Below are 17,820 nucleotides of genomic sequence, written 5' to 3'. Positions count from 1 at the left end.
AAATTTTAAAAATTATCACAGATATTTAATAAACATCAAAATTCTCCTTACACTTTTGGTCTTGGAGCCTTAGAAGTTATTTTAATTTTTTCTTGTGCCAAACACACTTGATCCTACTTAAACAGAACACCAGACATTTAAGCACGGATGTGTCATTTAGTAAAGTGAACATTTAGACAGACTGTCAGCTTCTCAACTTGCCTCCTTTCCAAGTTGTTTTACTTCTCAAGAATCCCAAGACATTTTATAACTGTACGAAAATTACAAGTCTGATATTGCTTCATTTGGTATTGTGCAAATATCTAATGGGTATAGAGGTTAAATGCATTGATAAGAAATCCAGAAATTAAAAATCACTACTTTTCTGTCACCGCTCTTCTTTTATAACAGTTGATAAGTAAAATATATACACTGTAAAACAGGGAAAGCAATCACTACATTTTAGACCTAAGGATGCTAAATCAAACCAAATTACAAAGTTAGACTCTTAAGAAATGACTGAGAAAAAATAAGTGCCTAAAATGGCATAGAAAGGGGAGGAGATTTGAATACCATTAAGCTGGAAAAGAACTAAATTACTGCTTCTTAGCTCTTGCATATGTTCTCTAAGCCTTAAGCTACATGATATTCAGTGAGTTACAGAGTAATTCTCTGCACAGATTTCCTATCTCTTACTGTCTCATCTACTCAGAGAGGAACAAGCTTCTGTGTATATAAAAGATGGAACTAGAGGTAGGTGCCAGAAGAACAGACAGCTGGGAAAACCACAGATTGCTAAGGAGATTTCAGACCTCCACATGTAGACAACCACTGTGTCAAGACTCCCTGTTTCTAATTAATTAATCTTTCACAATCCCATTTTAGATCTTATTTTGGATTTGGTCACCAAATTATACTTTCAAAGTTGATTTAAAACTTCACGGAAAATAAATAGGAGACTGTATTTGAGACTATGACACTGTATATTTGTGTGTCTGTAGATTTGTGAGCAATATGTTAGAGTTTTGTCTACTTTATCTTTTTGCTATTGTTCTAAGTAATTTTGTTAGCCTGTATTCTATTGTACCTCTAGGGAAGAAAAACGTCATCTTCATCCATATCATTTTCTCTATGTCTCTTGTAACAATCATGTGATACATTTGCTGTAGTGTTGTGTAGCAGACACTATTTTTTTCTAGTGCACATGGTTAAAGAAATACTACAGACTTTTTAGGAGCTAGGCTTGTAAATTGCACAAGCTTGTCCTATTTAACGCATTATGCTTGCATAATAATAAGAGGTTTGAGAAAGATTTTTGTATATCAAAGTTGAGACATTGTACATAGGATTTACAGTGATTTCAGACTAACAAACATTTCCAAATGTGAAAGAGGAAGGAACTCATATAACATGTCCAAATGTACAGACTAAGAACTGTCCAAATTAGCATCAACCACCTATTTAAATGTCCTGTATTGTCCAAGAATGTAAACAAAAAGGAAATCCAAATGCCAGTGCAGCCTCTTTCATAAGTCTGAAGTGCAGAAGCTCACAAGTTTAGAGCTAACCATCAAAGTAATCTGGAAGATTCATTTTTGCTTAGTTCCAGAGCAACCAAATGAAAACCTATTACCCTCTATGAGGCTGAGGATGTCTTCCCCAGGCCATAGATTAGATGATGGATAGGAATGCATCGACAGAGTTTCATTACTATGTTATTGTAAGCATGCAATGCAACATTTATAACATCACAGACAGTAAGAGAGAAAGTGAACTGTGAAATTATTAAGTTACAGACTTTAAAAGGGAATCTTGAGTTCCTGCATCTTGTGTCCTTTTATTTTTATTTTAACAAGGGATGTCTTCATGGACTTCATTTTCATTGAACTCAAAATTCATTTAGTTAGTAAGGTAGATATTTGATTATGCATGTGTAAATTTCTTTTAAAGAATACTTTTGTGCTAAACCCCTTTTCCCAATAATTTAATTGTGAACCAATCTGGAACAACTGCACAATGAATTCCAGCAACAAAGATTCTGTCACGGAAATACTTATACTATTTAAATGCTCAGGCCATTAGGTAAGTGATTAAAAGATATCTGAGAACTAGAAGAAGAATTTTCAAGAAACAGTTTAAGATAGGTGACACAGTTACTGTGAGAGTTGTTGTAGACAAACAAATGATCAAACGGAATTACAGAACTGAACAAAAGCAGTCATCATTGCTTAAACAGATTTGTCAGATTAAGCCCAGTGTCATGAGCAACTAACAAACCACTAGTGGTTAAACTTTTGCCAGAGGAAGTAGGTTGTCAACAGATATGTCAACATCTGACAGAATAATTTCCAAATAATTATTCTAATTAACTGGTTGGTGTAAGTTGTTTGTTTTTTACTATCATAATTGTTAAGTTAAAGATTTAGTCAAGCATCTTTAGTTGTTGTTGCTTATATCTGCATTTACTTCAAGAGCAACATTTAAAAATACTCAGAGAAGAAAAACAACAGAAAAACAAAAATTGGACTAAAACAACTATACAAATGCCTTTGTTTTGTATATTTGCTTTTAGTGAAATGAGTGTCTCAAGTTCTTCTAGTAAGATAGAAATATTAAAATAAATTGAGAAAAAACTTTTTGCTACTTTGTTAATGATTTGCTGGTTGTTCTATATTAGCTAAAGAAGTTAATATTTTTCTTCATATGAAAGAAGAGATAGATTGCTAGTTACATTGTTAATAGTGTATTCTTACAGGATACTATAGCTAAGGGAGGTAGATATAGAAAATTATCACAGTTGGCTTTGACTCTAGAAAAGCAAGGCATCTGCAAAAATGGTTGTTGTCTTTTTTTTTTCATTTTAAGAATGTTAAGAATCCTTTGATGTATTATTGGCCTTAAGGACCAAAATCTATAAAACCAACTGAGGGACTATAAATGCATCATTTAGCTGAAGAAAAAAGGCTAGACTGTAAGTGTAGAACTAATATTAGGTATTGTTTAACTAAGGCTATCAGAGCCTATAAGAATAACAATACGACTAGAAACCGCTAGTGCTGTTCCTATCATCTGTCACTTCTATTTTTTTTTTTTGCTAAATATCAAGTAAAAAACTTATATGGTTAGAGATAAAAAAACTCAAAATAAACTTTGGGTCAATAAAAACAATGGAGTATCCACTAGTATGGATGGGCTTTCAGAAGTCTAGAGCAGCAGATGATTAAACATTCAGAGCAAGATTGATCTGCTTCAACACTAGTCTCGCTCAAGATGCCTTATAATATCCAAGATATCAACACAAGACTGGAAGATGGGAGCAAAGACTTATGGCTGTGTGACCTTCTGCAGTGGCAGATGGAGACTAGTGAGGGTATCTTATGGTATCTCAAAGGAAGACACCTGTGAAAGACCTGCCCTTAAATTTCCAGAAGTTTGAAAATTACCATATGTTAGTATATCTAGACCTGTAGCTGATAAAAAGAAAAAGGCAACCTCAGATGGAAATTTATCCCATTTACCTTAGACACATAGGAAAGAATTAAGCTAGGTTAGAAAGCACTTTTTTTTTTATGGTTAACTTATGCAACAATTTTTTGCTTCCAGTAACTTTGTTTCTTGCAACAAAGAAGTCAAATATCAAACCTGCCCATACCCTTCTTGTTTTTCCTGTTTGTATTGACACCAGAAAGAGTTGGTTGACATCCCTGGTTTGTAACACATAGCTTAAATGGATTTAACCCCCAGAGTAAAGGTCAGTTTTGTACAGTGACCTCCATTTTTTGTCCTTTTATGCACGACTAAATGATAATTAAGTTTTAATGAAAAGCATTAGACTGATTACAATTAACATAATCGCTCTTGTCAGTTCATGTCCTTGTACTCTACATGCTGAGCTGGGTGGGCAAGACAGGGCACTTTAAACCATGTTCAAACGTTTTGAAACAACCAATTATATTTTTTTTGCATTAAAATACCTCTAATTACATTTACAATCAACAATAAGTAATTTATAGGTGATATTTTCTGACCTAACTCACACTATCCTTTCACCTTTTTTTTAGGTAACTGCAGTAAAGACATTTTAGAGTGCAAAATATAGAGTAGTCAGCACAATGAAACAAATTCTCCAGCTGAAGATTAGCACTTTAATGCTTTGTGTTTAAGTTGTTCATTTGACCTGATGCTCTCAGGTGTATATCCTTTGCATCATCCCAAAAGGATGTACACATTTGTCCCAATTGCATAATCCCATACAGAAGCTGTATTATTGAAGGTTTTCCAATCCTGTGCAATACTGCACCTGAAGTTTACTTCTTCAATTGTCATTAACAAATAAAGGAAATATAGTCATTAATAGGTGCAACACTTGAAAATTCTTCAAGTGACACAAAGAACCAGAACTTCATCAGTTACCTTCCTAAAACTTGTAATAAAATGTCTACGCTGTCTGCCATTACCAGAAGAAAAATTTTAAGAAACTTAGGAATCTTTTATACATTGAGTTACCAGCTACTGAAGTACTGAAATGTCAATATTCTGTGCAGTTTTGCTCTAAACTGCCCTACAGTTTGAAAACATGATAAATACTAAAGCATGCAAAGATCCTCACTTAGCCATAGATTAATTACTTTAAATCCTTTACAAATCAAGGCCACAGTAGTCTGCTCATTGCCTTGAGGAGACTAAATAAACTAAGCTCTGATTTTTTGATGAAATAATTAAACATTTACTTCCATATATTCCTTAAATCTTATTTTTTACTCCTTACAATTAAAAAATTAATAACACATTCCACTTGTCAAGTAGAGTGAACAAAATTTTATTTTCCCTTTACTTGAGCTGAGGCATTTAGCTCTTCATCACTAATTCCAATTAATTCCAGTAAGACATACTCTGCAATTGCCAGCTTGATAACTCAGTAGTATTACACCAAGGTGGCAAAATTGGTTCTTCACTCTCAAAGTATTAAATTGTCTTCTACTTACTATTAGTATCACTGAAGGTTAAGGAACATGTTGACAAATCTAACTGCTTAAATATTTCTATCCTACCAAAACCTGTGCATAAATTTATAATTATTTTCATATAATTCAACCTTAATGTGTTCGCTAATCCTAATAGAGGAAAAAAACCCCTTTATTTCTACAAATGTAAAAACCCAATGAAAAGCAGCATATTATACAGCACATTTTTCAGAAATTTTGGAAACATTTAGTCTGCTCTTTGTCTTTAATTCATTTTCCATATTTTTAACTAGGATTTTAGGGCTAATGAAAGAGTCTGTTGTTGTGGAAGTGGGTACAGTAATCAGAAAAATCACGCAAAATGAATTAAACAGGTAAATATAAAATGCATTATTTGGAGGCTAAGAAACCCCCAAAGTTTATATTTTCATGCAAATAATAATGACTGAAAGCTTATTAGAACCCTTTACTTCTGAATGACTTTTTGTCTATGGAGAATAATGCTTCTACTCTCAAAAATTTTATTAATTCATAATTTTCCTATGTCCTGAGCAGAAATACACTCACATACATTATATATAGACATATAAGGATGCAACAACTGAGTTAAAGACAATGATATAGTCTCCCTGCAGTCCTACCCTCAGTCTTTAACATTTCAGTCAGAATACCATAGAAAAACTCCACTTACTCAGTTTTACAATATTGATCACTTGTGCAATATTGATCATAGCTTCTCTCTGTATAGAGGAGCTTTCCCTTTGTACCTGAAGATAAATTTGATTAGTTTAATAGTAATATTTAAGTGTATGGTATATACATATAGGTATATACATATATAAATATATATGGTGATACCTAAAGAAAATTCAGGGAGAAAAAACTCCAGGCAAATTAGTTTTGGAGGTGAGATAAGGAAAGGATTTTAATTTGTGCCTAGGTATAAAGATTACATGACGCGTGCATCCCCCCTGTGTACAGCTGTCACAGTCTATAATACTGTCTGTCCAATCCCAGATGTTTCCAACCTGTGGCTTTTGCCCCAGTCCACCCTCATCCTGCCCTGGGATTTGGGGGCTAGGGGCTTTTCGAGACCACCTCATCATCTTCATCTTCTTCAGGGTACAGAATGCACACAGTCACCCAGTTCTTGACTGCACTTTTGCGGTTTAGGCCAAGGTACAAGGGTTCTCTAAACAAAATAGGTCTACTTTGACAAGAGACTAAACATTTTCTAATGGAATTCAGAGGATATTGATATGGGGAACATGGAATGAGGTAATACGGGTTGAGGAATGTGTAAACTACTGTGCTAAAGGGTGAGAGATATAATACAGCTACTTCTAATATCTACTTCTACTATATAACTACTTATAAAACTTACAAAAATTAGAAAAATAAAAAAACTAAAAGGATCTTAAGGCATCAATGGTAAGGTGTATTTTATGCTTTGTTTAAATCATTTAGACAAAGAGTTTAAGGTCATAAAAATGATGTATCCAATGCATCCACACAAACAATGTTTTGAGAAAAAGAATCCAACTAATTTAAGGAATAAATATGTAATAATACATTATTAAGTAGCACTGGTAGGCACATTTAAAACTATTTGCACAGAAGAAAATTCTGTATGTACAGACATGTATTGACTTATTAAATAATGCTAATCAGATAATGCTAGGCATATGGTTACTGTGCAAAACAAGGAATAAGAAAACATAAACATACAAAGCAAATCCAAAAATTCTCCCTAGTTGTAGTTATTTACAAAAATATATAAAATAATTAAAATAATATAATCTCTTTTCTTCTAAAGACTGAGGAAGCTGGAAGATGAGAAACAGTTAATATATATAGGAATAACATATATAAATAATTTATGTACTTATTGTATTTGAGATGAAAAAAAATATTTACATACTTGAAAACTGAATTGAGAAGCCTGATTTGCTGATGAAAAAATCACTGTCAAATTGTAATGTTAATGAGTTGAAAGTGCTGTGAATATCCTCTGGAAGAGCTGAACCACTCCATTCTTTCAGAAGTATGCTACTCTCAACAGGCCCATCCCACACCTTCAAGATGTCATGAGCGACTTCAGTATCAAAAACAATAAAATGCAGACTGCAAAGAGAAAGTAAAAGCACTGTACATTATTTATTAAACACAATTACACAAAACTGCAAGCAATCATTCCCAAACTGTAGTTTCAAGATGCTGTGTAGGACTGAAGAAGAGCTCGTGGTCCTGCAGAGTTATCCAATTTTTCTGTTGAATGAGCTGATTTTGTAAGAGATGCAATTCTGTTCAAAAAATATTTGAATTACAAAAAACACCATTAGGGCATAAGTCCTTAAGACTTAATTTTTGTCCATAAATTAACTTATTTTTAGGATAAATATTTAAAGGTATAAGAACTATGATTTCACCACTTTTATTTAAAGGAGAACGTTCATTTGCTTGAATTATATGCAATTAAAAAAACCCCAGTAGCTACAGTAGAACACATAGCACAAGAAGCTCTGTTAGCGTGGCATTTTCTTTCCTATACAAAAAGAGAAAATGCTCATATATTTTTTCTTTGTTAAAAATCATATAATATAAAATTGTATTAGAATAATCTCTATTATCTCCAGATGAAGAATTATATTTATAAAAGTGTTTAGGAATGTTATGTAATTAGTCAAAATATGTGCATTGAATTCAAGTCCTGACTGCTTACATTTTTAACACTGAAAAAATCTAATAGGTAAATGTCAAAATTTCTTTTTTCATTTGTTTCAAATAGTTGTGTGTTGACACTTCTTCATCTCATTTGCCATTAACTGGAAATCATTAATTTGAAAATTGTGATTTAAATGAAAAGAATGCTTTGAGATGACCTATGATACAGTGAATTCAATATTTGGCTTAGTGAAACAGGATTACAAAAAAAAAAAGAAAAAAGGAAAAAAAACCTCCCAGTGAATAGCTCGCTATTTACTTATATTGTTCTGCATGTGGGTCCCTTCCAAATCAGAACATTCTGTGATTCTTTGATTATAATGCTTGTCTTCCAAAACAACACATACCGACACCCTACTTCCTGGGAAGTGGTTGGCCATCACCTATTGACAGGAAGTAGAGAATAAATACTTTGTTTTCCTTTGCTCCCATGCAAGCAAAGCATTTGTTTTTGCTTTATTAAACTGACTTTATTTTGATTCACAAGGGGTTTTTTCATGTTATTTTCTCCCTGTCCCATCCTACTGAGGAGGGCAGTGATAGAGTGGCTTGGTGGGCACCTGGTATCCCGCCAGTGTCAACCCACCGCAGACCTTTCCAGAGCCCAGTGTGGGGACTGAGATAATATCAGTTTTGTATTAAGTGTGCTATAGCTGTGGTAGTAATTGAATGTCAAGTTCCTGTGCAGGTCATGGATTTTGTTGGCTTCACTGCTTATCTCTTTATTTTGCTGAGTTTGGCAATATGTTAATTCAAATAACGGTTCTGTGCTTTGCCCTGGCATTGATGGCCTTGCTGTGCTGGGGGAGCTATCTTGTGGAGAGGATGAGGGAATGCACCTCCATTTTCCTACCTGCAATCAATGTGGGTTTTCTTATTATACAGGTTCTGGAGGTTCTTGTTCACCCCTATGTGAGCTGTTTGATACTACTGACTAACACTGTAACTTATTCTGGTGTTCGTGGAATCTCATGTTGTTCTGGTGTAAAACAAGACAACTTTTGGGTAAGGTGTCCAAAACACATCCTGAGTAAGAATTTGGGCAAGTTCCTAGGTTGATTGTCATGTCCTATATCCTGGGACTTTACATCTGAATAGACAAGCAACCCTGGTAAACCAACATGACGCCTCCCTCCCCAGTGAAAATCAGCAGCTTGTGTATAAAAATGTGAGAATGTAAGGCATAGATTAAAATTTATAAAATACTGAAGTCAACAATAAATACCGAAATTAAGCATGTACCTTATTGTCTTTCCTGGATCTGCTTCAATAATCCAAGTGCAATGAAGATTGTTGTCATATGGCGCTGGGTAACCGGGGGACAAAATGCGCCCTGATGTAGCAGCATGAATTCGACCACCACACTCAGCTACAAAATAAGGATTACATTTATTTGTAACAAGACCATATTAATTTGCACTTCCGTTTTCTGCCCATTCCACTAGTCTGTGTTTTCTAAAAAGTTAACAGAATGACCTGTGTACTCAGAAGAAGTACACACAGATGCAAACTAGGACATGTATATAAGTTAAAAATGCACATATAATGATCTCATTCCTACCTTGTTATAAAGGAATAAAGCATACTTCTGTGATTATGTCACTAAACTTACCAGAGTAGTTCCATATGAATTGAGACTACAAAAGTACAATTTTTGCATCAGCAAGATAGCAAAAATGTTTCAGAAATACCTCATCTAACATGTTTGTCTTTTCTAAGTTTGAATTCAACTTCACAACATGGAATTTTGTAATTAAAATAGCTTTCTCTGTTGTTCTAATGTCAAAATGTTTATAGTTTAATGTTTTTCAAGTTACTTCCATAGAACTTCAAGTTTAATTAGATCAAAAAGCAGTTAAGTATTGCCTAGCAATCTCCTTTAGTATTTAAAAATTTAAATGCCATATGCTTGCAAAGTGAAAGAATAAATTAGAAAGCTATGACTTGATAGCATGCTATGTCTGTTTTAAAAGAATTTTATCAATGCTATCTTTTTGGAGAGACGAATAGCAGTGCTAAGCATCCTGAATCAAATGATTCTTATGTTGCTTGCTTAAGAGTATCGTGCTGTTGTCTGGCCAGTACAAAGACACCCCCAAAGAAAAGAAACCATGTAACAACCACATGCCAGTGAACCAAAAAGGATCAGTGACTCTTCAGTTAAGTAATTTACTTGAATTCCTACTTATGCATGTTGTATTCCTAAAATATGCAGAATAAGCACACAGTAAAATCACCACCTCCAAGAATATACTATATAAACAACTATATTATAACTAATAGAAGTGACTTATATTCAAACAAGTCCTATAATCTTCTAGATAAGGAATTACAAGAATTAATTGGTTTTCTTCTTTAAGGTTTAGAACATAAGAAAAAAATTAAAATGAACGTTAAGACCAATACAGAAGTGTATCACTAAAATGACTAAGTGTAAAATATGTAGAATATGTCTATGAATAAGTTTGATTTTTTTAGTGAGACTGAAATGGTAGTAAAGACAATGAAGAATACGTAATTGAAAAGAACAGCAAATATCAAATGCTGATCTAAAACACAAGACAAAAAGAAAAACATCTCCACAAAGATGAGTATGTTATGAAAATATGTCTAAGAAAGAAACTGATGTTTGGAAGCTCATGACAACTTCAGAAAAAGGAAGAAAAATGAGTCATTCAAATCAGAGTAGGAAAAGATCAAACTGTGATAACATAAGATAAAACTAATGGAAGAACAGATTTTATAAATACTCTGAAGAGAGGGGAAAAAAGCATGAAATAATCTGCAGATGTTTCACTGAGTTTTCAGGGATCTTCGTGACAAGTTTTCCTGCGCACAGAACAGTAAAAAACCCCTACAATTGAATGATGATAACAGACCGTTTGCAAAAGACTATTGAGAAAGAGTCACTCTTAGAAGATTTTAAGAGAGGATAGTGGACATTTGACTTCTTGGGGAACTAATTAATGCTTCAGAAGACTTCTAAACTGAGAAACAAGAAGAGGTGTCATATAAAACTGATGCAATGGCAAAATTTGATTTTAAAGAGAGGATCAAGGACAGCAATTAAAAATGTTTGTAATGAGATAAAAGTACATAGAAAGATAACTTTTGGTTAAAAAGATGGAAAGTAAGACCAAAATCTGTCTCAGGATACTAAAAGAAATTTGAATATTCTATTGATAGTGGAACAAAATGTCACTTAGAGATGTAATAAGATACTCAAGAAATTGTGGTACAAGTGATTAAAAAATCTTAGAAACAAAATACAGAAATCAAATCTAGTCACACCAGGCACAAATCAAAATATAAAGGAAAAGAAAAAAAGAAAGGGAAAAAGACAGAGTGGCAATCATGAGGGAAATACAGAAGTTTAAAAGTATGCTGTTACCAAGAAAACTGGAAATACAGCTAGAGATACCTGACTGGAAGGCATTACATAGCAGGAAAGGTGCATTACATAGAAAACTAAATAAAGTCAGCATAAAAACATATGTATTGGGCAAAAATATTTTTGAGAAGGATTATGAAAGATGTTCTACTGGAGCAAAGATGGCAATTTTCTTTAGATTCGCTTCATCCTGGGTTCCCTAGCTTTCTCCAGGTTAGATTGGAGTATAGGATTTTTTTTTATTATTATTATTTTAAATATTGTATGGTTGAGATTTTAACATCTCACATACAGATCAGAAGACAAATCATCATACAAAGAAAAGGAAATAGGTAGATGGTTGGATTTATTCACCTAATAGACTTGAAGTATTTTAGAGAGTTGCTTCAAATACTTACTTGGTAGTGAACACAGGCACAAGTAAATGTTGCAGAAAATGACCTTAGAGTAACAACTTCATTTAAATTAAGTGGGGATATAGGCAAAGGTAGGGCTAATTATGGTTTTTCTCTACAAAAGGGCAAACTTAGAGGAAAAGGAAGCTAGCCAATTAAACTGAGGAGCTTGAGGACATGAATGTATAAAGAGCCTGGAAAAGTCTTTAAATCAAAACTGGATAGAGTTGTTTTGACCTCTCATATACATGTAGGAGAAAACTTACAGATATAATTCTAGAATCAAGTGGGAAAAATAACACCTCTATTATGACAGCAGAAATGCTGTTCACTGATGTTTTTCTGGCACTTACCCTCTGGGTAAGTTGATTGTTTGAAAGGAAGGGAGCTTCCTCTTTTGTAGTCTGCAGGTCTGTGAACTTGTTCATCAGGAAGTAGATCCTGGAACGGAGAATGTACCACCCAAAATGGGAGAGAAGCAGCAAGCAAATATCCTACTGGTGCCGTGAGTGCTGAAAGGAGTTGGTGATCTGCCTGCAGCAGGCAGCAGAGGTAAAAACTAACCACCACAAGACATGTAGAAAGAAAGACTCATGGGAAAACTAAGAACAGGAAAACAATCAAGTAAAAATTGAACTCAAGAAGCCAATGGTAATTACTGGATTGGAAAAAAAATTGGAGGATGAAAACTGCCTAGTAAAGGCACAATAAGTAATAGCTATACCAGTGTTATTTTCTGCATCTCACCTAGTAATTCTTTATTTAACATTTATATTGGTTGTAATGAAACATAGTTTTAGGCACTTGAAGACGTGATATTTAAAGAAAAGGTCTACCTTGAAGCTCTGACAGATGGGGTGTCCTAGAATGACAACAATGACTCATGAGCACACAGATAAAAAAAATCCACTAATGTAAGAACGAAATTAGAAAGTAGCTTCATAGGAATAAGATGCTGAAATAATTCCTGATGAAAACTGATGAGGTAAAAAAACCCCAAAAACAATTTTAATTGCTGTATGATGGGGTTTTCTTACTTTATGAAGTATTTAGATAATACCATTGCCTGTGATAGCATATCAGACTTGATGACCCAGAGCATCATCAGAACCAAAGCAGTAGTATTTCATCAAAGGCTGCTCTAAAGAGAGAAGTATTTGCCAGTAGTTTTATAGCCATTAATAGCCAACCATCTATTTCAGAGAAGTTATATTTCCATGTCCACAATAAATCTTTACTTGAAATTTAAAACATTTGCACCTTTATCATCTGATGAAGTACAGAAAGACAGAATATTTGGGTTTTTTGCTTGAAACCTATGACCAGTCATTGTCACAATCCATATTACCTATGCAAGTAGGCAAAGGTTTGTCCCAAACTCTTCGATCTCCACTTAAGCAGGTCATAATGCTACTACCATGCATTGTATAGCCAGGATTACAGCTGTATAAAATGACAGTGTCTATAAAATGTCCTTCATCTCGTATCTTGTAGCCATAATTTGGTATGCCAGGATCTTCACACTTCACTAGGTCGAAACCTGCAAACAGAAATGAGAAAAGAAGAAAAAAAGACATGGAGATATAAAATATCAAACAAGATATAATGCCAATGAATCTGATCCTGATGCAAATTATATTCTTGTGATTCAATTATGTTAGATGTATCCCCAGTGATCAAAGATAAATTATATATAAATTGGGAAACTCAGAAACTGAAACACCAGGAACTAATTGTTATTTTCATATTTGATTATTGTATTAGCTTATTGAAGAAAGTATATTATCTATACTATCCTAAAATAAGATTAGTGAAAAATTTATTAATTTGTACCACTTCTATGCTTTCATTCTATTTTATTCAGTGGAAAGGAAGTATCGATCCTGTATTTGGCACTAAGTGGGAGTTTCACTTCCTCATCTAATCTCCATAATGAAGGCAGGACACCACAGTGGTAACTCAGGAAGAAAATGGAAAGGCTATTTCATCCATCCTAGCATCAAGATAACATGGCTTCAGTTTCATCTCTGCTGAAATGAAGAACTGATTTTCAATTAGCATTCTCCTTTTTGGCCGACCAACATGCTGAACGGGATAAACAGTTCCCTCTGTGCTCCATGGAATGAGCAGATCTACTCTCAGCAGCTACAACTCTTTCCACATTTTACCCATTCCTCTCTGCATTTTCTCTGTATAGCACTGCTGAAATGTAAAAATGCATTTTATATCTCTCCTTCTGCCTTGAGTTCCAGTTCTTGCAGTAGCATAAAGAGAGGTTCCAAATTCATCTTTCTCAACTCCAGATTCTTCTTCATCATGGATTCTTCTTTTCGACTGCCATGTCTTCATACCAGGGAAGTAATTGTGACTCTACAAATATTTTCCATTTTACTATCGTTATTTGACTGAACAACTTCTTTAAGTGATTTCTGAATCAGGCTGCTGTTCTTCCCTTCAGTTTTCTGTTTTCAGCTCATTCTATACCTGAGCTTTCTCAGGTAAGTTGTGGATGCCCATTTCCTAGAGCTGTTGGTACTAGATAGTCTTTAAAGTCCCTTGCAATCCAAACCATTCTATGATTCTGTGAGGTCCTTCACTAAGTAGTACATAACTATAGAAAACCTTTCATTATTTTACAAATACACGAACTAGAGTCGGTATCACATTTTTCTTGTTGCCTTCCTCCTGGCACTGAGATCAACAACAGCTGAAAAAATGGCAAGGAGTCTGAGGACCTTTCCTTCCTGTACACATGCTAAAGATATCCGTCAACTGAGTCCTCTGAAAACACAAAATACCCTTGTTTTCTTTGTTCACTTATTGGGCACAAAGTTTGTTTTTTACCTGTTATAACTCAGGATTCTGAAAATTAGAAGGATAAATTCGAACTAGTTAGCCTAGGCTACTTTCATAGTCAGTAAAGAAATATGACTTTCTAGAAAATAAACTACCCCTTATTTTAACAGATATTCAGATCAGTCAGTTCAATCAGTTTCTGGAGACATTTATTTTCTACCTTTACTTTAAACTGCGCCTAGATTGATTCTTTATATAGTAGGCTATACTGGCCCAGAATTTTAAGTACCTAGACTTAAGGAAAATGAATTGCACCCAAAAAAAGAATGCTATTCCATCACATAGACACTGCTCTCTCTGTGCTAATACCTTAAGAAATATCAAACCCCAAGACCAATAAGAGTACTCTGACCACAGCCATGCACTGTTAAATTCAATTATTTGAAAGAGCATAGATGTTTATAAGCCACTTCCTGGGAATTCAGCTGTCTGTCTACTATATTATGACTGTTTGGAAAAGTCCTAGATAGAAGAAGTTAACATAGAAGCATGTTAGCATTTATCCTAAAATATTGTCAGTCTAAAAAAGTCACATCTCCATGTTCATACTATGCCTTGATACAGTTTAGTTTAGTAACAGAGGTGCAGCCTTTATGTGAAGAATATCTATGATCACACACAGTACAAAAGGATTATAGAGATTTATCATTATTCTCTTTCTAAAATATTTTTTCCATGTGAAAATTTGCACAATCCAGCAATTTCTTTTTGTTGAGAAAAAAAGAAAAAAGCAAACACATTCAATTTCCAAAAAAAAAGAAGTAGCAAACATTTTAACTGGTTCTCAGAATTGATTATATAAACAGTCATATCTGAAGTTTTCTGTACTTTAGAGTTAATACTAACTTATGGAGCATGGTTAATCTCATCCTAAGTGTAGTGGGTTGACCTTGGCTGGACACCAGTTACCCAGCAAGGTGCTCTATCACTCCCCTTTCAAGTCAGACAGGGGAGAGAGAATAAGATGAAAAATGTCTCTTGTGGGTTGAGATAAGGATGTTCAATAAAGAAGAAGCAAAAATTTTTGTGGGTAAAAGTGAAGCACAAAATAACAAGATTTGTTCTCTACTTCCCATCAGCAGCAATGGCCGCTTCCCAGGAAGCAGAGCTTCAGCCACATGTAATGGTTTCTTAGCAGGCAGCCATTGGAAACAATGAATGCCCCCCTTCGTCCTTTTGCCTTAGCTTTTATATCTGAGCTGACATCATATGGTATGGAATATCCCTTTGGTCAGTTTGGACCAGCTGGCCTACTTGTGTCCCCTCCCAGGATCTTGCCCTCGATTGAGGAAGGAATGTTACAGTGCTGATGCTGTGCTCAGCAGTAGCCAAAACACTGGTATGTTATCAACACCTTTCTAGCTACCAATGCAAAGCTGTGAGGGTTGCTATGGGGAAATGAACTCCAGCTCAGCCATACTCAATATACTAATGTAAAAAAAAAATAGATTGGATGGACTGCACAATTCTAAAGAGGACTATTTCTCTTCACAAACTACAGAGAGCCAAGATGATTAGGTCATTCAGATGAGCTGAACTTCACAAGAAATAGCTATATTTTGTTATTTTAATTTCCTTATTAAACATACAGAGACATTAATGTAAAATCCTGAAAATGTAAGTTTAGTAGATAACATGATATTTTAAGGCTGATTTGACAGCATGAGCCAGTGTAACATTATTTCTTTGCCACCTGTTTTTAGACACTTTCCCATTCTTTGTAGGTTATCACAGGCAGTGGCATATTATTGACAGAGGATTCTGGATTAAAGAAACTTCCTGGATTAAAGAAACTATTTGCGTCTAATGAAAAAAATTTCCATAAATATGATATACAGTTAGAGATTGATTCTCCAGTTCCTTCTACCACATAAAGAAGAAAAGGTTGTCAGAGAGAGGTTGGTGGTAATTTATAACAGACAAATTTGGATGAAATGAAATGAACTTTTAGACAAACAAGCCTTCCTAGTCTGCTATACAGGCATCTCCACTACAGAAGATGTCAAGACTGAGTTGAAATTATTGTTCTGACTTGCTATGATTTCATGTATTCCAGTTAGCATTCAGTTTTGTACAAGGTGTAAACATACATGATAGATGTGAAGAAGTAAAGAGATCATGTCACAAGCTTTAGAAGTTTGAGAGAAACCTGCACTTTCTCTATTCTTGCTTTGAAATAGAACTGAGTAGCACTAAAGCTATTCCAGTTTTTATTTTACTTTATTAATACTTCACATCATTATTGTAAGTCACTTATACCTTCAAGTATCCACTAACATAGAGGTTTTTCACTTCCTTTGCATTTTAGATTACTACATGTTCTCCAAATTAATTTTTTTTGGCCTGTGGAAAGACTTTTTTACCTGTCTATCCCAAGGTGAATTGCCTACTTCTTCAAGAGCCTCACACTCTACAAATATTCACTGAACTGTATTCCTGTATCTGTAAACAACAAAGTACCTTTAAAATTATAAATAGCAAAACACAACTTTGGTAAAAACACTGTGTCTGAGTGCACAGTGGTACATACAGGAAATTCTCAGCCTTTACATGTGTCAAAGGACATGAAGTCCCTTACAGAAGTTTATTGCTTTTTTAAATCTTATTTTTGAGACTCTGTGGGAGCATTTATATCAATAGAGGAGTTAATATTTTCAGTCAGTCTATTTTAAACCCAAATCAAATATTTATTTGGGGTAAAGTATTAGATGAGATGAGTGTAGAGAATATAACAAGTCACTAGGTTAGGTACCAGAATTCAATTTCCTAATTCACACACAATAAATTTGAAAATAACATGCAAATAAAAATAACTAACTGGAAACAAAAATATAAAACCTAAATTTAAATATCCTTAATCATAGAATCATAGAATCATAGAATAGATTGGGTTGGAAAAGACCTCCAAGATCATCAAGTCCAATCTCCAATCCAACTCCAATTACTATATCATGGCACTAAGGGCCATGTCCAATCTCTTTTTAAAAACCTCCAGGGATGGTGAATCCACCACCTCTCTGGGTAGGCCGTTCCAATGCCTGATAACCCTCTCTGTAAAGAATTTCTTCCTAACATCTAACCTAAACCTCCCCTGGCAGAGCTTGAGCCCATGTCCCCTTGTCCTATTGTTGGTTGCCTGGGAGAAGAGACCAACCCCCACCTGGCTATAACCTCCCTTCAGGTAGTTGAAGAGAGTGATGAGGTCGCCTCTAAGCCTTCTCTTCTCCAGACTAAACAACCCCAACTCCCTCAGCCTCTCCTTATAGGACTTGTGCTCAAGTCCCTTCACCAGCCTCGTTGCTCTTCTCTGGACCCGCTCCAGCACCTCAATATCCTTCCTGAACTGAGGGGCCCAGAGCTGAACACAATACTCAAGGTGTGGCCTCACCAATGCAGAGTACAGGGGAAGGATCACTTCCCTGCTCCTGCTGGCCACACTGTTCCTGATGCAGGCCAGGATGCCATTGGCCTTCTTGGTCACCTGGGCACACTGCTGGCTCATGTTCAGCCT

At 34.6% G+C, this 17,820-nt stretch overlaps 1 protein-coding gene across 5 annotated transcripts in view; it reads right to left on the bottom strand.

Moving 5' to 3' along the window:
- The window catches only part of CSMD1 (CUB and Sushi multiple domains 1), a 1,093,278-nt gene that overhangs the window by 178,582 nt on the left and 896,876 nt on the right, over positions 1-17,820 (bottom strand). For all 5 annotated transcript variants that reach the window (XM_027640975.1, XM_027640976.1, XM_027640977.1 and 2 more), the window contains 3 exons: positions 12,802-12,993; positions 8,910-9,036; positions 6,865-7,067 (listed from right to left, as the gene is read on the bottom strand). In XM_027640975.1, coding sequence (XP_027496776.1) covers positions 6,865-7,067; positions 8,910-9,036; positions 12,802-12,993 — 522 coding nt within the window. The remainder of the gene's footprint in view (positions 1-6,864; positions 7,068-8,909; positions 9,037-12,801; positions 12,994-17,820) is intronic.

Source organism: Corapipo altera, unplaced genomic scaffold (assembly GCF_003945725.1).
Source record: "Corapipo altera isolate COAL_440 unplaced genomic scaffold, ASM394572v1 46, whole genome shotgun sequence".
Taxonomy (NCBI): domain Eukaryota; kingdom Metazoa; phylum Chordata; class Aves; order Passeriformes; family Pipridae; genus Corapipo; species Corapipo altera.
The sequence above is the reverse complement of the archived record's forward strand: the minus strand, read 5'-3'. Positions and strand labels throughout refer to the sequence as shown.